At 46.9% G+C, this 25,883-nt stretch overlaps 1 protein-coding gene across 1 annotated transcript in view; it reads right to left on the bottom strand.

Moving 5' to 3' along the window:
- LOC144763730 (lutropin-choriogonadotropic hormone receptor-like) overlaps positions 1 to 25,883 on the bottom strand; it is a 1,068,475-nt gene that overhangs the window by 270,613 nt on the left and 771,979 nt on the right. Inside the window, exon 7 of the mRNA XM_078649633.1 lies at positions 14,466 to 14,534. Coding sequence (XP_078505759.1) covers positions 14,466 to 14,534 — 69 coding nt within the window. The remainder of the gene's footprint in view (positions 1 to 14,465; positions 14,535 to 25,883) is intronic.

Raw genomic sequence — 25,883 nt, 5'->3', positions numbered from 1 at the left:
TTGTTTTTTTCCATCAAAAAATAAGTTCTCTTGAAATGGGGAGAGGTCCTATACATAGCCTCTTAAACTTTCATCTTGGCCACCTCTGTGTCTAAAAGCATGCACTCCTTAAGTGAAAAGAAGTGTGGAGCTCCACTACAGTGTATATGAAACCCCATCACCGTCTAAAGAATCCACAAATCTCCCATGGTTTTGTACCACTTGTGGAATAGTCATGCCTGTATGCCCCAATACTTGCTAAGGAAAACTAATAATACTTACCAAATTATCCTACTGGGGCATTGACAGTGCCTCTGAAAGCACAACTGATCATGTTTTCTTTTTCTTCACCTCTAGAATGGAAAAATCCTCCAAACCGCTTAAGGTCTTGCCATAGTATGTTTCTTCTAGTGGCGTGGCTTCTCTGAGAACTTTGGCTGGAGAAAAGGCCTTTGTTATGGCCACCCAAGGAAAAAGCTTTAAAGACAAAAAACATGTTATGACCGTTTGTGCATTGTCTGGGGAAACAAAGGTAGACACAGATTTACCCAGTATTTTCATAAAAGGGTCACCGAATGGCCATCACTGAACCATGGGCCCTGATACTGATGGGCCAGTGTTAGACCTGGCATCATTGGCATGAGTCTCTCCTCCATTTTTTTTCTGTTTGCCTCCTCTGTTACGATGTTTTTGCTGGTATATGCTTTGGGCACTGTGCCACTGCTGATCAGTGCCACAGTGCAAGTGCTCCCTATGTGAAATTGCTGTATTGATTTACTTCCATGTTTGGCTTATTTGGTTTACTATCAGTCCCTAGTAGAGTGCACCAGGGGTGCCAGGGCTTGTAAATACAAATGCTGCTAGTGGGCCTGCAGCACATGTTGTGCCACCCACAAGAGCGGCCTGGTAAAAGTATGTCTGAAGGTCTGCCATTGCCAGACCACGTGCAGTCTGACTGTCACGAGGACTGCGCAAGTACACCTACTTGCCAGTCCCTAAACCTTCCCTTAACTTCATGTTAGTCACCCCTATAGTAGGCCCACGGGCAGGGTGCATTGTAAGCATAAGGTAGGACAAGCCTGACAAGGTTGGCATGTCCTAATAGTGAATTACATCCATAGTCGTTTTTCACTATTGTAAGGTAGCCTGCTCTCCATCAGTTAGAATGGGCTGCCAGGATTATTAATGTTATAATCCTAGCGGGCTCGGGGAGCATGGTGCAATGTCGAGTTTGGTATCCCTGAACTCAGGGTTTAATAACGCATCCGTTTGTGTGGATGGTTTTTGGACTCTGTGTTTGAAAATAGCACTTTTAGAAAGTAGCTATTTTCTTGTCTAACTGTCTACCGGTCTCTGCTGGTTCTGGTGTGTGTGTGACAGGAGCTGGGTGGCTCCAGAGAGTCTGAATGAGTCAGTGTGGGATGAGTGGGGCATTTGCATTGAGAGTAGGGGAGAGTAGCTCTTGATAGCCTGCCCTGCCTGATACAATGTTGGCTCCGCCCCCCTGCCAGGCGACTGATGACTCTGTGCTTGCCTGGGACTTCCCTGGCCCGCCTCCTGCCGGGCAGCTGATGGCCCTGCCCCTGCCAGTGACAATGCTGGCTCCGCTCCTGCTGAGCGGCTGAGGACTCTGCCCTGCCCAGTGAATAGGCCAGGTGCTCTGGCCTGGCAACACCCACAACAAACCCAGGATGGGGGGAAATTCCCCTGCATGGACAAAGGGATCAAAGCCAAAAAGGGGTATAAGAGAAGGACCCCTGAACCAAGAAATCAGATCACTTCTGACAAGGAAACCTGAACCAAGGACAAGAAGCCTGCTGATCTAAGGACTGCCTACCCCTTCTGCCAGAGTGCTGTTTGTTGGGGGAATCCTGCATTGCTTCTTTATTTTTGCCAAGGAACCAGGAGAGAGGAACTTTTGTGTGTACTCTCACTCTTTGCTGAGAAAATCTCCAAGGGCTGGAAGAGTGCCAGTCTCCTGTTGAAGTCACAGGGCTAAAGGACTTCATCTGTTAAAGTGCTATTTGCTGGAGTTTGTGAATCCAGCACCTCTGAAAGAATCCAGCAATCTCGACGCCGACGGACGCCGCCGAATCCAGCTCGACATCGTGAGTAAACGGCTCCAGTGTCCCGCTTCCTCGACGCCGGCCGCCGGGCCCGATCGACGCCAGCAGCAACGCCAGTGAGTAGTGAGTTCGGCTCCAGCTCCAAGTGACCCCGTGTCTGCACCGCCGCTGATCGCATCGACTTCGAGCCCTCTCGACGCCGTGAGCGCTGCTCACTCTTGCAACATCGACATCGACGACGCCGTATCCTGCTTCATCCCGTGAGCGCTGCTCCCGCCTGACTTCGGTCGACGCCGCTGCAGATCGCCCCGACTCCGAGGCCCGATCGACGCCGAAGACGCGACGCCGGACATCTCGACGCCGCTGATCATCGAGTGCTTCACTTTTCCAAGGTACTGTGTTGTTGGGGTCTGTGCGACTCCGGGCTCGACGTAGCGCTCCTCGCGGTCGACGCCGAACCTGTGGATTAACTTTGCCTCGACGTCGTGTGACTCCCGTGTGGGTTACATTGTTGCCAAGAACTGTGTTTTAGAGAAGAAGAGTTGCTTTTGATACTAAAGACTTTTGTGCTAAGAAGAAACCGTGCTTGAACTATTATTTTTCCTTCCAAGAGTATTTATTAAGACTGTGGTATATTTTTGTCGTTATTTGGTCTTGTGCTAAGCCTTATATAAAAATACTTATTTTTATAATACTACTGTGTCGTGTCCATTTGTAGTGTATTCACTTTATTACTGTATGTGGTCATAAATGCTTAACGCACTGCCTCTGAGATAAGCCTGTCTGCTTTGCCAAGCTACCAAGGGGGTGAGCAGGGGTTATCTAAGTGTGTGATCTCCTTGCCCTGACTAGAAAAGGTGTGTCCCTATTTGTCAGAAGTGTATACCTCTGTCAACTAGAGACAGCCGCTTCTAACATTGGTGGGTCAGCGGTGGGATTTTGAACTTTGCATTTATGACCCATGTGCAGTGATTAGTGTGCGCTACATAGTGAAAGCAGACCATAGCGCAGCCACATTCTGTTTTGGTTGGATATTCTATTTTTGTTCTCCGCTTTTCCTGAAGCTTGATTTTTGAAACTGCCAGTTTTGACCATGAGTGACGCCGGAGTCACTCCCCTTGTTGTTGTTGAGGAGGAATTTGATAGGAGTAAGATAAGTGATTATTCCTTAAGGGAGCTGAAATCCCTTTGCAAGCAATTTAAAGTTCCTACCACAGGCTGCAAAAACAAACCAGAATTTCGCAAAGCATTGGAAGCCTGGTTAGAGGCCAGGAATCCCTCTGCCCCGGTGGTGGTACCGACAGAGGAAGGGGAGGAGGAAGTGCCCGTGACTGGGCCTGTATCCCCTCCTGGCAGCAGCGTTTCCTCCAAGGGTCTTTCCCCTGAAGAAAGAGAAGAAAGGGCGAAGGAGCGAGCCTACAACGTGGAAATGGCAAAACTTAAGATAAATGGGCAGTTGGAGATAGAGAATGCAAGAGGCAGGAGAGAAGCTGATTTGGAGATCAAAAGATTAGAGTTTGAAAGAGAGAAGTTAGCTTTTGAGCGTGAGAGAATGGTGAGGGACATGGAGCTCAAAGCTAAGGAGTTAGAATTGAATCCCTCTGGTGGCAGCGTCCCATCTGTGCCTGCAGAAAGTAGGTTTTATTTTCCCAAAGATGTGATCAAAGATTTTCAGAAGAATGAGGATATTGGTCAGTGGTTTAAAGCATATGAGTTAGCATTGTTGGCCCACCGGGTCCCTGAGAAGGATTGGGGAGCGGGGTTGTGGGGTCGCTTTGTGAATGAGGGAAGAGATACCCTGTTAGACATGCCTGTTGAGAATAGGACGTCTTATGCTCATATGAAAGATGCTTTAATGTTAAGGTATGGCCTAACCCCAGAAAAGTACAGACAGGCCTTTAGAGAATGTAAGAAGTTGCCTGGTACCACGTGGGTGGAGTATGTGTCATATTTTTGCAGAGCCATGGATGGTTGGGTAAAGGGCAGCAAAGTGGAAAGTTATGATGCTCTTTATGATTTGTTTGCTTGGGAGCACTTGTCTAATAACTGTTTTCCAGAGCTGCGCCAGCACCTTATTGATAGCAAGATATCTAACCCTAGAAAACTTGCTGAAGAGGCGGACCGCTGGGTCAGTACCAGGGTCCACAAGGGTCCAGTGGGAGACTCAGCCAAAGGTGGGCAGGGTCCCCAGCAGAAGAGTGGGGGGGACAGGGGTAAACAGAAGGAGTCCCAGAAAGGGCCCCAAGGTAATCCCCAAGGGAACCAAGGGAAAGGTTCCCAGCCTCCCTCTGTGAAGAAATCAGAGGCCCCGCCAGGTAAACCTGGTCATAGGGGCCCACTGACCTGCTTCGTTTGTAAGCAGGTAGGACACCGTTTTTATGACCCTCAGTGTCCCTTGAAGAAGTCTGGTGCACTACCCAGTGCACCACCCCGTCAGTTGGCTAGTGTAGCTCTGGGAGGGGAGGAGATGGTTGCCCATGGTGGGGAGGGTCCCGCAGAGATGTCCCTGGTCTCTCTAGGAGACATGGAATTGGTCCCGCCACCCCCTCTGCCTAGTAACACTAAAAAATATAGGCAGTGGGTGACCATTAATGGCCATAGAGTGGAAGCTCTCCGAGACACCGGAGCGAGTGTGACAGCTGTCAAGTGTCACTTGGTGTCCAGAGAGCAGGTTGTTCCCCACGCATTCTACCCTGTGATAGCTGCTGACAACTCCCAGAAAGAGTGTGAGGTAGCTCAAGTTTCCTTTGAATGGGGGGGAGTTTCGGGTACTCTTCAGGTTGCTGTGAGGCCCGCCATGCCTGTTGATTGTCTCCTGGGCAACGATTTAGAAGACTCCCCTTGGGCTAAGGTGGAGAGGGAGACACATTTGAAAATGTTGGGTGTGCCAGAGTGGGTGTGTGCAACCACTCGATCCATGACAGCAAGTAAGGGTGTTGATGGGGTTCTGGAGCCTGAAAGTATAGCCCAGGACCCAGCTGTGAAGAGAAGAGGCAGGGGGAGCGGGAAACCGTCCCCCGTAGTTCCCGTGGTCCAGGAGGAGGCAGACCTCGAGGGGGATGCCCTGGAACCCACAGGTGAACAAGTTGCCGAACTGGGAGACCTGCCCGAGCTGACCCATTGGCAGCAGGATGGTGGTCCCTCCAGGGAGGAATTCTGTGCAGAACAGAAAGTGTGCCCTTCTCTTGTGGGTATGAGGCAGCAGGCCTCAGCCCAAACCTCAGGTGATCAGTCAGGGTCACATTTTGTGTACTGGGAGAACGACCTCCTGTATAGCGAGCCTAAGGCTGCTGAGCCTGGGTCAGCCCGTGTGCTGGTGGTACCCCAGCGCTTCAGAGCCTTCCTACTGGGTTTGGCTCATGACGTTCCTTTAGCTGGACATCTGGGGCAGGACAAGACCTATGACAGGCTTGTCACCCATTTCTATTGGCCTCAGATGCGAAGGGATGTAGACATCCAGTGCAAGACCTGTCAGACTTGCCAGGCAAGTGGGAAAAGCGGGCGGAAGCAGAAGGCTCCCCTCCAACCTTTTCCCGTGGTCAGTACCCCCTTTGACCGGGTGGGGATTGACATTGTTGGGCCACTGGACCCCAAGACAGCCCTGGGCAACAGGTTCATCCTGGTCTTGGTGGACCATGCCACACGGTACCCGGAAGCCATCCCTCTCAGAACAGTGACTGCCCCCGTGGTGGGACGGGCACTAATGGGTGTTTTCTCCCGAATGGGGTTCCCCAGAGAGGTGGTGTCAGACCGGGGCACCAACTTCATTTCCAACTATATGAAGTCTCTGTGGAAGGAGTGTGGGGTAACTTATAAGTTCACCACTCCTTACCACCCTCAAGGTAATGGGTTGGTTGAAAGATTCAACCGTACCCTTAAAGGCATGATCATGGGTCTTGAAGAACCAATGAGGCGTAAATGGGACGTCCTCTTGCCATGCCTGTTGTTTGCTTACCGTGAGGTGCCACAGAAGTCTCTAGGGTTCAGCCCCTTTGAGCTTTTGTATGGTCACCCGGTAAGAGGACCTTTAAGTCTGGTCAGAGAAGGCTGGGAGCAATCTCCCAGGAAACCTCCCCAGGATGTATACAGTTACATGCTGGCCTTTAGGAACCAGACTAGGCGCTTCAGGGATCTTGCTCAGGCAAATCTGGAGGCCAGCCAGGAGGAGATGAAGCGGTGGTACGACCAGAGGGCCACTCTGGTAGAGCTTCAGCCTGGACAGAAAGTTTGGGTCATGTCCCCTGTGGAACCTTGTGCGCTCAAGGACAGGTGGACTGGACCATTCGAGGTTGTGGAGAAGAAGAGCGATGTCACCTACCTGGTGGATTTAAAGTCTCCCAGGAACCCCTTGCGGGTCCTGCATGTCAACCGATTGAAGCCCCACTTAGAAAGGTCCGAAGTGGGCATGCTCCTAGCTACAGATGCTGGAATGGAGGAGGAGAGTGAGCCTCTTCCTGACCTCCTGTATGCAAAAGAGCAAGATGGGTCAGTGGATGGTGTTGTCCTCTCTGACACACTGACCCCTGAACAGCAGCAGGATTGTCGCCATTTGTTGGGGCAATTCCCTGATCTGTTCTCCTTGATTCCTGGTGTTACTCAGTGGTGTGTCCATGATGTAGACACCGGGGACAGCACTCCTGTCAAGCACAAGGCTTACAGAGTGACTGACAAGGTCAGAGCATACATCAAGGAGGAGGTCTCCAAGATGTTTGCCCTAGGGGTGGTTGAGTCCTCTAGCAGTCCTTGGGCCAGCCCCGTGGTCTTGGTTCCAAAGGCTGCAGCGCCTGGTGCTTCACCGGAACTTCGGTTCTGTGTGGATTACCGAGGACTCAATTCAGTCACCAAGACTGACGCGCACCCCATCCCCAGAGCTGATGAGCTCATCGATCGGTTAGGGGCTGCCCAGTACCTTAGTACGTTTGATCTAACGTCTGGGTACTGGCAGATCGCCTTGACCGATGGGGCAAAAGAGAGGTCAGCATTCTCCACACCAGATGGGCACTACCAGTTCCGGGTTATGCCCTTTGGGATGAAGAATGCCCCTGCCACCTTCCAGAGGTTGGTCAACCAGGTCTTGGCTGGGCTGGAGGATTTCAGTGTTGCCTACCTGGACGACATCGCAGTGTTCAGCACCAGCTGGGAAGAACACTTGTGCCACCTCCAGGAAGTGTTGTTGGCCCTGCGCAGAGCAGGCCTCACAATCAAGGCCAGTAAGTGCCAGATTGGGCAGGGTTCAGTGGTGTACTTGGGGCACCAAGTAGGGAGCGGCAAGGTGGCCCCCCTGCAACCCAAGATTGATACCATCCTGGCATGGGCACCGCCCAAAACCCAGACTCAGGTGAGAGCCTTCCTGGGTCTCACGGGTTACTACAGGAGGTTTGTCAAGGATTATGGTAATATTGTGCACCCCTTGACTTCGCTGACTTCCAGGAAGCAGCCACGACTTGTGAACTGGACTGACGCCTGTCAGACGGCCTTTGACACCCTGAAAACTGCAATGTGCACAGCACCCATACTCCAGGCACCCGACTTTTCGAAAGAATTTGTTGTCCAGACGGACGCTTCAGAGCATGGCGTGGGGGCTGTTCTAGCTCAGGTGAATGAAGAGGGCCGAGACTTACCTGTAGCCTTCATCAGCAGGAGGTTACTCCCCAGGGAACAGAGATGGAGTGCGATAGAAAGAGAAGCATTTGCTGTGGTCTGGGCACTGAAAAAGCTGAGACCCTACCTGTTTGGGACTCACTTCCGGGTGCAGACAGACCACAGGCCCCTCAGATGGTTGATGCAGATGAGGGGTGAGAATCCAAAGCTGTTGAGGTGGTCCATTTCCCTACAGGGGATGGACTTCACGGTGGAACACCGCCCTGGCACAGATCACGCCAATGCTGATGGTCTGTCCAGATTTTTCCGCCTTAGTGATGAGGACTCCCTAGGGTAAGGGTAGTTCCCCCCACATTTCAGCTGGAGGGGACACGTGTTAGACCTGGCATCATTGGCATGAGTCTCTCCTCCATTTTTTTTCTGTTTGCCTCCTCTGTTACGATGTTTTTGCTGGTATATGCTTTGGGCACTGTGCCACTGCTGATCAGTGCCACAGTGCAAGTGCTCCCTATGTGAAATTGCTGTATTGATTTACTTCCATGTTTGGCTTATTTGGTTTACTATCAGTCCCTAGTAGAGTGCACCAGGGGTGCCAGGGCTTGTAAATACAAATGCTGCTAGTGGGCCTGCAGCACATGTTGTGCCACCCACAAGAGCGGCCTGGTAAAAGTATGTCTGAAGGTCTGCCATTGCCAGACCACGTGCAGTCTGACTGTCACGAGGACTGCGCAAGTACACCTACTTGCCAGTCCCTAAACCTTCCCTTAACTTCATGTTAGTCACCCCTATAGTAGGCCCACGGGCAGGGTGCATTGTAAGCATAAGGTAGGACAAGCCTGACAAGGTTGGCATGTCCTAATAGTGAATTACATCCATAGTCGTTTTTCACTATTGTAAGGTAGCCTGCTCTCCATCAGTTAGAATGGGCTGCCAGGATTATTAATGTTATAATCCTAGCGGGCTCGGGGAGCATGGTGCAATGTCGAGTTTGGTATCCCTGAACTCAGGGTTTAATAACGCATCCGTTTGTGTGGATGGTTTTTGGACTCTGTGTTTGAAAATAGCACTTTTAGAAAGTAGCTATTTTCTTGTCTAACTGTCTACCGGTCTCTGCTGGTTCTGGTGTGTGTGTGACAGGAGCTGGGTGGCTCCAGAGAGTCTGAATGAGTCAGTGTGGGATGAGTGGGGCATTTGCATTGAGAGTAGGGGAGAGTAGCTCTTGATAGCCTGCCCTGCCTGATACAATGTTGGCTCCGCCCCCCTGCCAGGCGACTGATGACTCTGTGCTTGCCTGGGACTTCCCTGGCCCGCCTCCTGCCGGGCAGCTGATGGCCCTGCCCCTGCCAGTGACAATGCTGGCTCCGCTCCTGCTGAGCGGCTGAGGACTCTGCCCTGCCCAGTGAATAGGCCAGGTGCTCTGGCCTGGCAACACCCACAACAAACCCAGGATGGGGGGAAATTCCCCTGCATGGACAAAGGGATCAAAGCCAAAAAGGGGTATAAGAGAAGGACCCCTGAACCAAGAAATCAGATCACTTCTGACAAGGAAACCTGAACCAAGGACAAGAAGCCTGCTGATCTAAGGACTGCCTACCCCTTCTGCCAGAGTGCTGTTTGTTGGGGGAATCCTGCATTGCTTCTTTATTTTTGCCAAGGAACCAGGAGAGAGGAACTTTTGTGTGTACTCTCACTCTTTGCTGAGAAAATCTCCAAGGGCTGGAAGAGTGCCAGTCTCCTGTTGAAGTCACAGGGCTAAAGGACTTCATCTGTTAAAGTGCTATTTGCTGGAGTTTGTGAATCCAGCACCTCTGAAAGAATCCAGCAATCTCGACGCCGACGGACGCCGCCGAATCCAGCTCGACATCGTGAGTAAACGGCTCCAGTGTCCCGCTTCCTCGACGCCGGCCGCCGGGCCCGATCGACGCCAGCAGCAACGCCAGTGAGTAGTGAGTTCGGCTCCAGCTCCAAGTGACCCCGTGTCTGCACCGCCGCTGATCGCATCGACTTCGAGCCCTCTCGACGCCGTGAGCGCTGCTCACTCTTGCAACATCGACATCGACGACGCCGTATCCTGCTTCATCCCGTGAGCGCTGCTCCCGCCTGACTTCGGTCGACGCCGCTGCAGATCGCCCCGACTCCGAGGCCCGATCGACGCCGAAGACGCGACGCCGGACATCTCGACGCCGCTGATCATCGAGTGCTTCACTTTTCCAAGGTACTGTGTTGTTGGGGTCTGTGCGACTCCGGGCTCGACGTAGCGCTCCTCGCGGTCGACGCCGAACCTGTGGATTAACTTTGCCTCGACGTCGTGTGACTCCCGTGTGGGTTACATTGTTGCCAAGAACTGTGTTTTAGAGAAGAAGAGTTGCTTTTGATACTAAAGACTTTTGTGCTAAGAAGAAACCGTGCTTGAACTATTATTTTTCCTTCCAAGAGTATTTATTAAGACTGTGGTATATTTTTGTCGTTATTTGGTCTTGTGCTAAGCCTTATATAAAAATACTTATTTTTATAATACTACTGTGTCGTGTCCATTTGTAGTGTATTCACTTTATTACTGTATGTGGTCATAAATGCTTAACGCACTGCCTCTGAGATAAGCCTGTCTGCTTTGCCAAGCTACCAAGGGGGTGAGCAGGGGTTATCTAAGTGTGTGATCTCCTTGCCCTGACTAGAAAAGGTGTGTCCCTATTTGTCAGAAGTGTATACCTCTGTCAACTAGAGACAGCCGCTTCTAACAGCCAGTTATTCTAAATTTGTGCTTATCTTAGTCACCAGATTGCAGTGCCACTTGGGAGACAGCATGCAATTCGCATTTCCCTATGAGAATATGGCCTGTTCCAGGTGAACCACTCTATCTGACCCCTTGGTCTCAACCATATTGAGAATTATTGGCAAGGTGCAGATGATGTCCAAGAGTTTACCCTCACATGCCTTCCAGGTTATATTTAACCCTCTCTTTGGATCCTTAATGAATTTGGCCAGAAAAGTAGTAATTCTGTTGGGAGTCTTGTCCCCTATCCCCTCCAAAGAATCAAACCTCCTTGTTGAGATGTGTGTGTATTTTGTTACCAATATAATAGAGGCAGATCCATGTTGGGATGAGAGCACAGATGCTAGAGATACACCAGCCAGTCTGCAAGGTGCAGGGACTATTAAGAAATGCCTCCCAAAGTCAAAAGTACCAAGAAATCATTTCCCCCTGTGGCTTGGGGCCACAAGATCCATTAATTCATCTACTCCGTATTGGAGGGATTCTAGGTGTTGGGCAGCCAAAATAAGCAGTTTTCTGCCTAGGGACCTCAAAGTCTTGTTCACCCTGTTGACCGAAGAGTTGACCGAAGAGTTGATGGCATTAGACAAGCTTGGTCTCAGAGGTATGGGGACCCATCCTTCATCTCTACATAATGGCCATTTTTATATTCGTACTTATGCAGTCACAATCTTGTTGCAGCAGAGATTAAAAGCACTTCCCTCTTAACGTTGCCTGGAGATGGCACTTGCAAGTGCTGGGAAAGAAATAATGATACTGCTGTTTGGTGTTTATTGCTGGGGGTGGATATCAGAAAAGTGCACTCGAAGAATGTAGGGGAATATTGGCAACTCACTGACCAGAATTTGTCACAGCATGACATGCGGAAGGTAGAAAAATGTCTCAGCTGTCCTGCTTATGCACCTAGCCTGCAACTGCTCAGCACACCAACTTGTGCAGGGCACCTTTGCTTCTGTGCAGGTAATTGCTCACAGCTTGGATGCCCTCACTTAGGACATGGTTTCCGCCCCTTGACAGTCAAAAAACAGTGCCACAATATGTGGATTACCTAAGGAATAACCCCCCAAACGACCCCTCACTCCCCGGTCCCCTGAAACTCACCACCTTGATATTGGAGAACAAGCCGACAGAAACCTGCAAATGAAAACACTTTACCTGTGTACTGCAAAAAACTAAATGGACTGGAAGTTCAGTTAGCCACAAGCCGAAGTAATAATAGCAAGAGACACCTTTGTCACCAACCCCCTCAAGTGAGAATACAAATTGGTCTCGCATTTGTGGGAGTTAGAGGTGTGGCGCTGTAAATGAGAAAGTGGCTTACTCTTGTGTTTTGGATTGGAGTGTATGTATGTGATGTGGAGTGGAATTATTTGGTTTGGAATTGTTAGTTGTGAAATTCTGTGTGGTTGATTTGAGTAGTGGAACTATGTGGTATGGTGTGTAATTAAAATATGTAGATAGTAAGTATGTGGCATTGAGTGTATTGGAATTCTGTTGTGTGATATTGTTATGTCAGTGTAATTATGTGGAATGGCATTTTATGTGGTGAAGTGGTAGGTTGTTGTGTTTAAGTATGGTGTATGCTGTTGAATTGTGTGGCAGGATGTGGAATTCTGTGGTGTGGATTGGATGCATGTAGCGTGTTATGTAATTGTGTTATATGCAGAAGAGGGACAACTATGGCAGGGCCGTGTCATGCCAGTCATCATATGTGTTGTGCATGAAACCAACTCACACTGTATATACACGCCAGAGCGTCCACTTAAAATATATGTCCACGCGCACGTATATAAACGTGTAAGGCTAAATAGCAATGGGCGGAAATGGCCGTTGGCTAGCTGGTGATAAAGAGGTTATCTGCTGGCCCCGAGGTCGCTATTATGACACTATGTTGGCCTAGTCAAGGTCGCCATATGTGCACTGTGTGAACATGGGCTCCCATTGAAGAAGAAATTGGGTTTGCGCTGCCGCTAAAGCTGTACCTAAAAATGGGTTTGATTCAGCACTCACTAGTGTACGTGAAATCCCATACACCCACGTGTACTTATCCTGCACAGGGATCTTGCTCTTCAGTGTCTGGGGTCAGATGGCCAGCTGTGCAGGGAGTGGGACGAGTCACACTGCACATGCGTGGCCCGGCCTCACACCCAGAACTCCAGTCTCGAACACAACTATGAACTGAGGGTAAACGTGGTCTTAACTTCCAGTCCGATTCACAACTAGTAACCCTGGTTTAGCGCATGCGCAGTGACTAAAACCGGTCTTACTCACACATCTCATTTTAACATGTACTCTCCAAACTAGAAAATGCAGCTCAGCGCGGTTCTACACTCACCCCATCCGCTATGTGTTCCCAGTTTCCGCAAATTTGTGTGGGATACAACTCTCCTGTCGGGTGCACAAATGTGGCCTTTATGTGCCCATTTGGCGCTGCCACCAAAACAAACATGTGCTGTCAATCATTACTGAGACATCAGCCAGGTGTCTGTTCAGGAAATGAGCTCTGTGGCACAGACTTTAACAGGCAGCTCGCAGGGCGTTTGGCTGCCCCCGCTGCATTATGAGCAAATGGCTGCAGTTCATGAAGAGTGTGGGGGGCTGCATGGTAATGAGCACTGCTCACACCTTGGGAAATTATGCCCAAAAATGTGATCCCAGCTACCGGAGCGGACCCCACGGACCACGAGGCCGCTGAAACCCAGAGCGCACCATTGTACAGCTTTGCGGCTGAGCCTGAATTATGCCCAGGTGAGTCAGTGCCTGAAACGGCATATCTCTCACTATGCTTCTAATATGCGCTCTTTAAAAAAATTATAATAGTACTTACTGGGGCTTAGCGGGCAGTCATCTTCAGCTGCCTGCATTGAGTCAGTCGGGGTGAGCCACTGTCAGACTGACTCTGTGGTGCCTTCTGCCTGCAGAAGGGTACAGTTGCGGCCAGTTGCATGTCCAGGGTGAAGGAGTTTATGTTGCCCTTGGTGCCTGCCATGGCCAGCGGCGTCCTCACCACAGCCTGCAGGGCTGGCAGGCAGCTGGCAAAGGCGTTGTTTTCCTTGAGCTCCAGCAGGGCACTTTTGAATAGTGTGGGAGGTGGCAGCGACGGAGCTGCGGGAAGAGGAGCACCCTCATCCTCCTGCGGGGGCTGCCCGTCCAGCGAGATGTTGGTGAGAAAGGAGAGCAAGGGTCCATGCCGCGCCTCCTCTGGGGCTGCAGCAGTGGGGAGTCCAGGATGTGGTGGTGCAGGACTCGAGCACCGCCACCCATAGCAGTTGTATAACAAAACAAGTGCACCCACAACCCCAGCGTGGACCCGGAAAGCAGTAGGATAAATAAAAAAATAAGTACACGCACTGTGTAACAATGAAGTAAAGGGTCCAGTAGCCATGGGAGCATACTAATGACATCATGGCCTTACTAAGGCAGGACTAACAATCCTATTGTGTAATCACATGCCAGCATTTACAAAGGACAAAGAGAGAAGCCAATGAAAAATATAGGCGGAGAGTGGAGCAGCTTGTCTCCCATACTCTACTACCGCAGTCTCTCAAAGCGAGCAGCTTATGCGCGCTGCCGCTAAAGTTTGACCTAAAAATATTGGTGAGGGAGGTGAGGTGGCAAGAAGTATCATCTATGCCTAACCCAGGGAAGATAAAATATCTCAGTTGCTTAGCAGCAAAAATAGAAGGATGGAAATTCCTTTTAGAAACTTTGTTGGCTGTGATGACTTGTGATTTTCCATTGTTTTCTATTCGTGGTTCTAATTCTGGGAATCATTGGAAATGCAGTTCTAATGTTTTAGCACTTTTGCTTTGGCCTAAAACATTGAAAAAGAAGATGCATAATCCACGTGTCCAGTTCTGAATTCGAAGTGTCCTGAATGCATTAAAATGTAGATTTAGTACTTTTGATATTGTGAAATAGCACATTCTGTGTGCCAGCAATATATCCTCCAAAACCGTCCTTTAAGGTCTTTATCCCACATCAAATTATTATTTATTGTTAGGCAATTTTAAACACAATTAAGTCTTAAGAGAGGAAATACTTACAACTGATCCAACTTTGTCCCATTGAATGCATGGCTTTTTATATCTACAAATCCGTTTCTGAACAGTTTCCTAGAAACGACAAATATACAGCTGTAAAATAATTTATAATATTGTTTAATCAATCAAAACATAACTAAAATTGCTAAGATGTTTAATGCTTGTGTGTTTTTACTGTATTAAATCTGATGAATTCGAGATGATAAACGCTTACTTCAGTGGATCAACCAAATCCATGTGGTGTGAAAACAAATGTTAAAGAAGAAGAAATGCTAACTTGTGTTAAACACAACTCTGCATAGATTACCACAACACTGTTTACTGCAGCAGATATTACTAATGTAAAAGGTGAACCACATGCCCAGGCGTGTACATCTATGACTACAATGAATACCTCACCTAAAAATGCAGTGGGGTCCATTTGGAGATTTATGGAAAACAAGATTATCTTTTACTGTGCTGATCCATATTTATACCCATATCTATCAATGTTTTCAATTGCTAGGTGCTGAATTGCACTTTAGTATTTCCAGCGAGCATGCACTTCACATTGCGAGGTCATCCAGGAACAACTAAATGCAGTATTCATAAGATCAATGGGTGTGCTCGATTAGTGACTTTATTTTTTGTCAAATCAGGGTTTTAGTTGCATTGCAGAAGAAAGAAAATTCACAGTGCCAACACCGTTTTCCTGTTCTTGCCTTCAATGTTTAAAGCAGCACAATATACTAGAGTTTCACAAAATTGTCAAGTTCACCTGGGCCCAAATGGGTTATATTTGAAAATATGGTGCAAGCAGTCTTGCATTAGGATGCAGGACACTCTAGGCACGGATCACTGACAGAATATCGACCATCACAATATCGGGACATAAATATTGTTGTCAAAAATATCAACCTCCTATCTTTATAATGGTAAGTACAAAAATATCAGAACACAAATATCGGAAAAAATATTGATGTACAAAATATCTTTTTTTATGTGTATATACAATATTGTAAAATACATTTAATATTTAATTTAACTTAAAAAATTATTTAGATTTATTTGTAAATGTTAACAATTATAAGTATTTAAAAAAAAATTAAACATATATACAATGTAATATATATATATATATATATATATATATATATATATTACTTAAAAACAATTAATACCTAATACGTAATTTTAAAATGTTATAAATATATATTACAAATTATAAATAAATATGTATATAAATACACCTGTAACATAAAAATTAATTTAGAAACAGTATATTATAAATTAAAATATAACAATATTTAATATTTTTTAAACCTACATTTTGCACTATATTGAGTGTAAAGTAAAGTCCACATTTGTAAAGCGCACAATCACCCGTAAGGGTCTCTAGGCGCTTGGGGCCGTCGGGAAGATTAAGCGAGCTATTGCCCAGAGTCACATGGTGCTGGGCTAACCTGCCGCCGGAGCCGGGGATCGAACCGTGGTCCCCAGATTCCAGCGTCAGTCGCCCTGGCCGCGGCGCCACACCTCTCCCTGTGTGTAAAAGTAGAGAAAGTGTTGGAGAGCCGAGGGGTAAAAACGTACTATTCCCACTCCAGCGAGTGCAACAGTAGGGAAAGTGTTCGATAGCAGAGAGATAAAAATTACAATTCCCACTCCAGCTAATGCGACAGTAGGAAAAGTGTTGGATAGCGTATAGGTAAAAAATACTATTCCCACTGCAGGAGGGTCATTCTGATGGCGGAAGAACCGCCACAGCCGGGCCATCGCACAGGATTTTCCCACCGCCCAATTAGGATGGCAGTAGGTACCGCGGCGGACGCAAAGTCCGTCCGCCACTTCACCGCCAAAAGCAATCGGTCCGATTGCCTAGCAGACTGTGCAGGGTGCCTAAAATGGTGGTGGTGCCTAGCAGGCACCGTCCACCAAATTAGGATGTGTGTTTAAACCGGCCTTTCCATGGCGGTTGTGTACTTGGCAGTTCGGGCTGGACTGTTCCCATGAGGCACAGGGTCAGACTGATTTGCATGTGGCCATGTCTGAACTGGGGTGGCAGAGTGGGTTAAAGAACGGTGATGGATTAAACCCAGATCTCTTGACTGGGTGTGAGTGTTTGATTGGTTCAGATGCTCCGTCCATCACCACCCCCTTTTGTTCCGCCATGGAAAGGCTGGCGGGGATTGGGTTTGTGGGCCCCTCTGTGTAGGGGGAGGGTGGTTGTGTACAGGGAGGGGGTACCCATGGTACCTCCTGCATTTCCCTGCAAAAAGTGGCAGGCACTGCGTGGTGCCTGCCACGTAGTGCAGGGAAGTTCACTACGTGGCATTTACGCATTATGAACGGTGCTGCAACCAGCAGCACCGTTCTCAATGTTCAGGGCCCTGGATGCACCCGCCATAGTGGCGGGCACATCCTAATTCACTTAGCGGGACAGCCGCCTTACCGGCGGCCGGTCCCCAGCACCGCAGCGATGGCGGGCGGACTAATGTCCACCCCCCATAGTAATGAGCAGTAGGGAAATCATTGGATAGCGGATGGGTAAAAATTACTATTCCCACTCCAGTGAGTGCAACAGTAGGGAAAGTGTTGGATAGTGAAGGGTTAAAATTTACTATTCCAACTCCAGCGAGAGCAACAGTAGGGAAAGGGTTGGATATCAGAGAGGTAAACATTTGTATTCTCACTCTAGTGAATGCAATAGTAGGGAAAGTGTTGGATTGCAGAGGGTAATAATTTACTATTTATTCCCACTCCAGAGAGTGCAAAAGTAGGGAAAGTGTTGGATAGCGGACGAGTAAATATTACTATTCCCACTCCAGTTAGTGCCTCAGTAGGGAAAGTTTTGTTTAGCGGAGGGGATAACATTACTATTCACACTCCAGTGAGTGCAACAGTAGGGAAAATGTTGCCTTTGTACATCTGACCCTATGTGTGTTAGAGCAGCCGGGCACTGAAGTCATAGCCACTACTGAAACACCTACACATGCACAAGCCGGTGTCATTAATCCACAGACTATAAATGCAGTAATGATGTGATGCCCAGCTAAACAAAACAAATTGAGTTTTTGGTAGCTGGGAAGACCTATCTGTTGAAGGCAGTTTATCCTCACTCAACCCCACAGGATAAACAAGGCATAATTAATATTTACATTCCAATGGGAATACGACAAACCCACAGCAGTGCCAGTCATGGGGAAGCTTAGTTGCAACCTTATACACTACCATACATGGCATATTTACAGTAGTTGTGTTACCTTAGGTTCTGAAGCAAATAAGGCCAGCGCATGGTGCCTCACTTGCAGTAGACCTGGATCTGAAACTGATAGGCACCTTGGATATTGTAGCTGAAATAGTTCTTGTTAACATTAAAAGGAATGTGGCTCTTTTGGCCATATACCAAAGCTATGGTTAAACTCCACTATATCAAAATAGATGACATTACCAGAAATTAACTCTAAAGTTTGTCTCCACAGAAAGAGACACCATGGGTACAAAAGCCTCAGTTGAAACCTAATTCTGGAAATTAAACAAAGCTGGGTTTTTAGATATGCCAAGAGGATGGTGATAAATAACTTGTGTGCATTTAAGAAATATAAGTTCCAATGTTATTGCAGAGACAAATCGCATTTAGGGTAAAATGTGAAGAATAGGAAAGGAATTAGGACTCCAGGGAGATTTCCATCCTTTGATGAGGATTATTCTCACTTTTTACGGAATTGTGGACATAAGAGTGCTAACCCCAAAGGTGGCCCTCTTCCCAGGGATCTGACAAGGGACAGACCTATCACTCAGGAAGGGAGTACGGAAGAGTTTTTGGCGTGGGACAGAAGCAACACTTCCAGAAGAATGAAGAATCTGAAACAGGAAAGCAAGAAGCCTTACAAAACATGGGTCCTACAGAAGAATGGGGAATGGACAACAGCCACTCTAGACAGTGGGGCGGAAATAACAATAGGCCGTTTGACTCTCACACAACTCCTGATCACGAAGGAAGATACCTATGTTTAGGTGGATACACCTGATGGGCTTTTAAACAATTGAGATTTACTTTAGAAACCATCAGATCCAAATTGAAGGGGACATTGAGTAGAAAATCGTTGCGATGCTCTGGAATCAAAAGACAGAGTCCTTTGCTATTATACCTGCTTAGGAAGACTGCCCCCGCACTTTCTATAAATGCTTGAACTGGAGAAGTTATAATGTGAAACCTCTCTTTGCTAGTGCCCCACCCACTCAAGAAATGGTATGCCACAAAGTGGGCCTTAGAAATGGCTGGAGTGCTGTATAAGACTGAAGCAGGTTGGGTAAAAATGCTGTTGCACATGTGATCTTGTGAGGCACTGAAGGTTCAAAAACAGTATCTAAGGAAACTGGAAACAAGGCAGTATCTAAAATGCACACTGGATGAATTGCAATATCAGAGAATAGTCACAGCATGCCAACCAATCATGAACACCCCATTTCCCAGTTCTCAAACCAGGTAGGAACTGGACTTTTGTAATTTCAGTCACTAATGTAAATCCTATACTTTACAGAATGCGCATAGTACTGGATCAATGACTCTACGAGCTAAAAACAAAACCGCAATGGACATAGTGAATTGGTTCTTCACCATAAGCATAGCTCCTGGATTGTATCACTTAATGTTATTCATATTTGAAGAGACAAAACATATATTCACTAGACTACTCCAATATTATAAAAATAGCCAGGGAAGGGAGTCTGCGTGCATTATTGAATTGTTGGAGGAGGACATGAGTGTGGTATCTTAGATAGATGATATATGCACTACAGGTGATGAATTAAATGAACATCTTCAACACATAAACAAAATAGTCGCAATAGTTGAAGCAGATTACAAACAAAATTTCAGAAATTACAAAATAAGATATTTAAATCTACTATTTCTAGGATATGAGTTAACCTGCGATGAGATAGGACTCACACCAGAGTTCCTAGAAAATTGTGGGACATTAACCCCCAAATACTCAAGCTTTAATGCAATTTCTGAATGGAATGTTGGACAAACCTCCCATATAATGCATAGAGAGTGAAGCCACAATACTAACTGATCAACCCTACCTTTAAGGAAATGTTATGTTATGTTATGTTAGTAGTTTTTATAAGGCGCGCAGCTGCCCCAGCCAAGGGGCGTCCCGGCGCCTGATCAGGTACCACAACACAACAAATCGATGCTGGGAAGAAGAGGGAGGAATCAGTCAGCCATTGGGAACAAAAAAGTTTTTATGGCGCTCCTAAAGGAAGTAAGGCTATTCAAGGCTCGAATATGGACAGGGAGAGAATTCCATAATCCTGCCGTTAATACTCGAAAGGAGCGACCTCCCATCCTACTCAGTCTAAACCGTGTATTGACCGCCAGATGGAGAAGTTCCGATCTAAGAGACCGCGTAGGAACATAGGAGGAAACAAGCTTAGCGAGGGCTGGGGGAGAGGAAAACTTCAGGATTTTAAATGTCAGGCAGAGAGCCTTAAATTTAATTCTCTGTCTGACCGGCAGCCAGTGGAGAGAAGTCAAAAGTGCAGAAACAGAACACTGTCTAGGAAGGCCAACGATGGCTCGTGCCGCGGCATTCTGCACCCTTTGCAGTCTAGTGGCCTCCGCCTGATTCACTCCGAGCATCAGCGCACTCCCATAGTCCAGCCGAGAAAGAATGGAGGCTTGGACCACCAGTTGCCGAGTAGGGGGGTCGAAGAATTTGAGGACCGGTCTCAGCCCTCGCAGAATACCATAACAGGTAGCTGCAACCTTCTTCGTATGGCTGGTGAAGGAGAGTGTAGGATCCAGCCAGACCCCCAGGTTCTTAACTTCGGCAGCTGGGATGGGAGTCACCCCCAATTCTGGAGGCCACCACTGGTCTCCCCAGAGCTCCGCCTGCTTTCCTAAGATCAGGACCACGGTTTTTTTGGCATTTAACTGCAGACAGTTAGTTCGCATCCAATTTGCCACGGCAATGAGTCCTGCACGGAATCTGGGAGCGTTCACCTCGGGATCACCACTGAGTGTCACCGCCAGCTGCGTGTCGTCGGCATACGATGTCATGGTTAGGCCACATTGTCTGACGACTGCAGCCAGCGGTTTCACATATAGGTTGAACAGAGTGGGGCTCAACGCAGAGCCCTGCGGAACCCCCAGCCCCAGTGGATGGAAAGAGGACTGACACGGTGGAATAGCCACTTTAGCCCCTTCCATGCTCATGACGAGCTCAGCTCGTCATGCCGTACAGTGCTCCTGTGCTCATGACGAGCTCAGCTCGTCATGACCACACCGGTTTTTATTGCTGTCCAGCACAGCAGAGGAATATGTGCAGCAGCCATGTGGTTAAAAAACCGGTCCGAGAGGAAAGAGCGAAACCATTGGAGAGCAGTCCCCTCAATTCCCACTGCCTCCAAGCGCCTGATCAAAATGTCGTGAGACACCGTGTCAAACGCGGCGCTCTGGCTACTGGAAGAACATGCTCAAATCCCAAGGGACTTACAGGAAGACATGACTTCAACAGCAGGTTTACAGACACATGAGAGCACATATAAGTTAGTATTAAGAAACGTTCCTAGTCAATAATGGTTTAAGTTCATATACAATGAAGGTGATACAACACATGTTGCATACAAGTCAACATTTATATTTTACAGCTTGGGAGCGCTTCGCTCAACCGAGAACATTCTCGTGGCAATGCAAACAGCCATCATTAAATAAAGAATCACTGCACAAGGCAAGAAATTAGAGGTAGCTACTAAAGCAAGCGTACCAAATTCTAGAGCCTTATAGCGGCGCTGAGTGCAATGTGGCGGGAGTCAAGCCTTCTCAGATAACACATTAAAGAATAATCTGACATTAAGAACACAGGAAATGAATGGTGAATGAATGAATAAAAATACTTTATTTAGTTAATTCAAACGGCATAGGGGGGAATTTCACTAACAAACAACAGCAAACATTTCAGAAAATGTATTTATAATGTAAAACTTCCTTTAGAAACTAGTAAAAGTCCAGCCAGCAGTAGTACCAGATGTCCTAAAATTGCAGATAACAGTACAATACAGTTAGAATCTCAAAGTAGCCTTTAAAATAACTATTTAAACATCTGATAAAGCCTCTATTTAATACTCTAAAATGGTTGAATTAAACCTAGGCTATTCAGCATTGAAAATCTCAACTGAATGGTAAGGTCTGGTTTCATTCGTCCTTTGCAGTTACCAGCCTAATTGCCTGGTTTATGAATTTAACTTAGGGAAATGAGGTTTGCAAATTATCCACATTTAGGGCATATGGTATGGCCTCATTGACCCAGTGGCAGCCGCTGTTGGGTAATGTATACAAAGTGTGTCCATGACTTGTAGCCGTATGCACTATCTGATGTTGGAATGGATGGGAGGAGACCATGCCTGACGGATTTCTTAAAGTGGAACTGAAAAGGCCATAAACGTAAAATGGTGTTTATAACAGATTCGGAGTTACTAGTTATCAAATAGGCCTGAATTACATTCTCTGTATAGGAATCAACCATGTACGAAGACATCTTTTTACATTTAAATTCGGCCAAGTCAGCTGCATGTGAAATAACTTTCACTTGCTTTTTCAAAACTTTCTTAAACTGTGCCACAGATGTTGGTAAGCTCTAGAGAGCATCTGCCTGTAATGTCCTGCAAACTGATCCCCTATTGACCACCATGTTAAATTACAGTACTTGTTGCTAAGTAAACACTGAAACATCGCATTTATTAAAATTCCTGCTTAAATTATTAGATACATTGTTAGTATTTAGTGCATTGAGGGCTTTTTGTAATCCCGTTGAGGTGTGATCCAGGATCACTATATCATCTGCATAGTGCAGAGACTGTAATTGTTTTGATGCTTAATTATGAGAGCAGGTCCCTTGTACTTTGATGGCGGCTGGCAAATCTGCTGCATATAAATTAAAGAGCAATGGAGCCAGCACACACCCCTATTTAAGCCCTCTGATTTTTCAAATCTTTTGAGAAATGTCTCAATTGTTGACCAGTTTCACTTGCACCCAGATATTCCAATATAAAGACTGAGCCGGGATCTGTAACACTGTACTCCATCGAAGGCCATGGGATAGTTTATGAAGCAAGTAAACAGGCTCGTCTGTTTTACTGTTAGCATCTTCTGAATGACTAAGGAGAGGCTTAGAATGTTGTCCAGAATGCTACTCGCTCTTCTGGTAAGTTTGAGTGAGAGGTTTATTAGGTTGGTGGATTCGACCCAGGATTCTAGTTCTTTGAAAGGTGTTTTGGCATAAAAATGTAGCCTCTACTTCAAGCAGGTCAATTATCCTTTAGTTCCCAGGTATCGTATGAAGGATAGACCCCTTCCATGATGTGGGAATACACTGTTTTAAATGCATAGTACGCTAGGTTTGTTTGAAGTGGTTACCAGCAAGCCAAATGAGATTTGAAAAGGCTATTCGAGAGACCGTTGGGTCCCAGGGCACCATCTGATTTGGACTCCTTGATTAATCAACGTAATCACATTGGCTTTCAATGGGGGAAGAGGCATAAATTGGAATAAATAGACAGGACCGCCCCTGTCTCTAACCTACATATATTGCCTCTATATGGGATGACCATACTGGCTCAGGAATGATGTTGCCCTGCTTTATGGGATGCTGCGGTCCAAGGTTATTTATAAATACTCAAAACTCCTTTATTGAGACAAATTTACAAATGTCCACAACCTTCACCCATTGAGATTCCTTATAAGCTCTTTTTGCCTCCCATATCTTCTGCTTGTATTGTTGAAGTAGTGTGTGCACCCTACTGTTATATGGATTCAGGGATAGTGCTCTAGCTTATTTTGCTGCCTAACTTAGTTGTTTCTTAGTTCTCTAATTTCCTGAGTGAACCACACATTTTGGGCTTTGGCTCCATGACTGGGGCAATGTCTGCTCTTAGATTGGATGAAAAAAAGTGTAACAGAGTGTTTGCCAGATGGAACCAGATATGTGATAAATGTTGCTGTGGGCTATCTGCGTCATGAATAGCCTACAGATGGTCCTGAATGCTGTCATTATTGAGCAAGTTGTCTAGCTGTGTATTTAAGGAAAAGACCACCTGATTCGTCTCAGAAGTTGTGAACCCAAAGAAGCCCCGATTGTCTAAAGGATTGAATACCTGGTCGGACTGTAAAGTGTACAGTTCCTTTGAACGACATGATCGCTTTCCACAGGGGGGATGATGGTAAAAGAGGAAAAGCAACCAAAAAATGTAAGGGAAACTAAATTATAGTATAAGTTTGCATTTCTGAATCTAGAGGAGTGTGTGCACTTCATAGGGATGTCACCCTCCACCCTTCCATTTAAAAAGTGTAGGATATAAGCATGTAGCTACCCTCTTAGCTGGTGGCCCGCCTAGTTACTACGTTGCCAGGGAACCCCGCCAGAGTTTATCTACCAGGCTGGTTATTGAATCTTCCGATGTGTCATATGCCAGATTTGAATTGAAGTCACCTGTTAAAATAATTAATGCATTTGGACATTCGGATCTGCTATTAGTAAGAAAATGTCACCAATTGTTTGATGGTCTCAGCTTTAAGCTTAGCATTAGAGTGCATATATATATGTTTTTCAAGACCAGGGAAGGAGCTCCTGCCCTCTTTTGCAGTTATGATAATTACCTGAATATTGTCAGAACCAGAACCTATGCTAGCAGAGCTAAAGTCCAGTGTGTTCGTGATAAAGACACATTGATCACTCTTAACCCTTAACCCTGCCCCCACATTATCCCTATAAGGCATTCAATTGAAAAATACGGTACCCTGGAAGGGCCATTGGCGTGCAGAGCCAAGATTCTTTTTTAGTCTTTTTATTAAAAACATCAAGCGACCACGGCATCACAGTAAAGGAATACTATACACTAATCCTCCACAATACACATATAGCAAGTTTCAATATCACAGTGTAGTACATCATCATTTCTTGGACTCAAGAAGATAGGTCTGAATCATTTGTTTGTACTATAGGTGCCTCACATAAATCTCCTCTCTAGGCATTCCAGGCGCCCCAAATTGAGGTCCATTTTTTAGGTCTTCCCCGTGCAGCGTACACAGTCTTCTCCCTGAACACACACCAGTCGATATTCTGTTTCCATTTTGACAATGTTGGTGGTGGTGTGGCAGACCCCCAGTTTTGTGCAATGTCCCTTTTTGTCGCTGTAAGACCCAGTGTCACCCAGGTTTTTTTGGATGTGGTAAGGTTAGTAGGTTCCCATTGGTTGAGGAGGCAATGTTTAGCCCGGGGTGCAAGTTTTTGTTTAGGACCGTTCTAAAGGTCCGGTGTATAGCTTGCCAAAATTGTTGGACGTGATCGCATTCCCAAAGTATGTGCATATAGGTGTGTGTCTGTCAGTCCGCACCCTCTACGACACTCACTCCCACTGTCTCTCACCATACGTACCAACGGTGGTCCTGTGATATAAATTCTATAGAGGATCTTGAGTTGGACCAACCGTAACCGTGCAGAGATGCCCACCTCCCGGGGGGACACCACCGCCCCCGCCACTCCTCGTCATCTATTTCCAGGCCGTCTGTCACCCAGTGTTCCCTATGTTTCTGTAGGGGGTCTGAGGTGTTGTGCAATAGCTTCTTATAGGTAAGGGAGACTGCTTTCACAGGCAAGTATCCGTCCAAGAGCCTATCCTCTAGTGGAGAGGAGTCAGGGAGCGAGACACCCTTTGGTATGGCCGCGTAAAGAGTATGGTGGATCTGCAAGTATCGGAAGAATTCCGTGCCTGCCATTTCATATTGTCGGTGCAACTCAGAAAACGCACTACCTCTCCCTTGGACCAGAGATCACCTATGCGCGATATTCCAATGAGGTCCCATTTATCAAAACCTTTAGGAGTCCTAAGCCGACCTAGTTGTTCTGAGTCCCATAGAGGGGTGGCAAGAGTTAGCCTGTCCTTCCAACCTAAACTTTTCTGGCCGTCGTGCCAAATCCTTACTACATGGTTGGTTGGGCCAGTGAGTGGTAATTTGGTCTTGGGGGAGTACAGTGCTACATTGAAGTTTCTGCCCGGAAGGAGCAATCTATCCATGGCGTATTCCGGATCTTGTGGGTCGCGATAAGTGACTTGATTAATGGCTGCAAGGTTGGCAGCCCAGTAGTATTTCCTGATATCTGGAAGGCTTATGCCACCGTCATACCAGTTGAGGACTAATTTTTTATGTGCTATGCGAGGTCTCCCGTTCCAGATCAGCTCACGCTGCAAACTCTCTCTTTCCATAAAATAGCTGGCTGGTACTGGATTAGGAGCATTTTGCAACGTGTACAGAAAATGGGGTAGAGACATCATTTTAAATAAAGCTGCCCGTCCAAGGTGGCGACGTCCTGCCGCAGTCTTTGTAGAGGCGGGCGAAGGTTTCTAGCATAGTGCAGTTTAGGGTCAGGAGTAACA

This window comes from Lissotriton helveticus, chromosome 6 (genome assembly GCF_964261635.1).
Source record: "Lissotriton helveticus chromosome 6, aLisHel1.1, whole genome shotgun sequence".
NCBI classification, from domain to species: Eukaryota; Metazoa; Chordata; class Amphibia; order Caudata; family Salamandridae; genus Lissotriton; species Lissotriton helveticus.
Note: the sequence above shows the minus strand (reverse complement) of the source record. Positions and strands in the feature narration are given on the sequence as shown.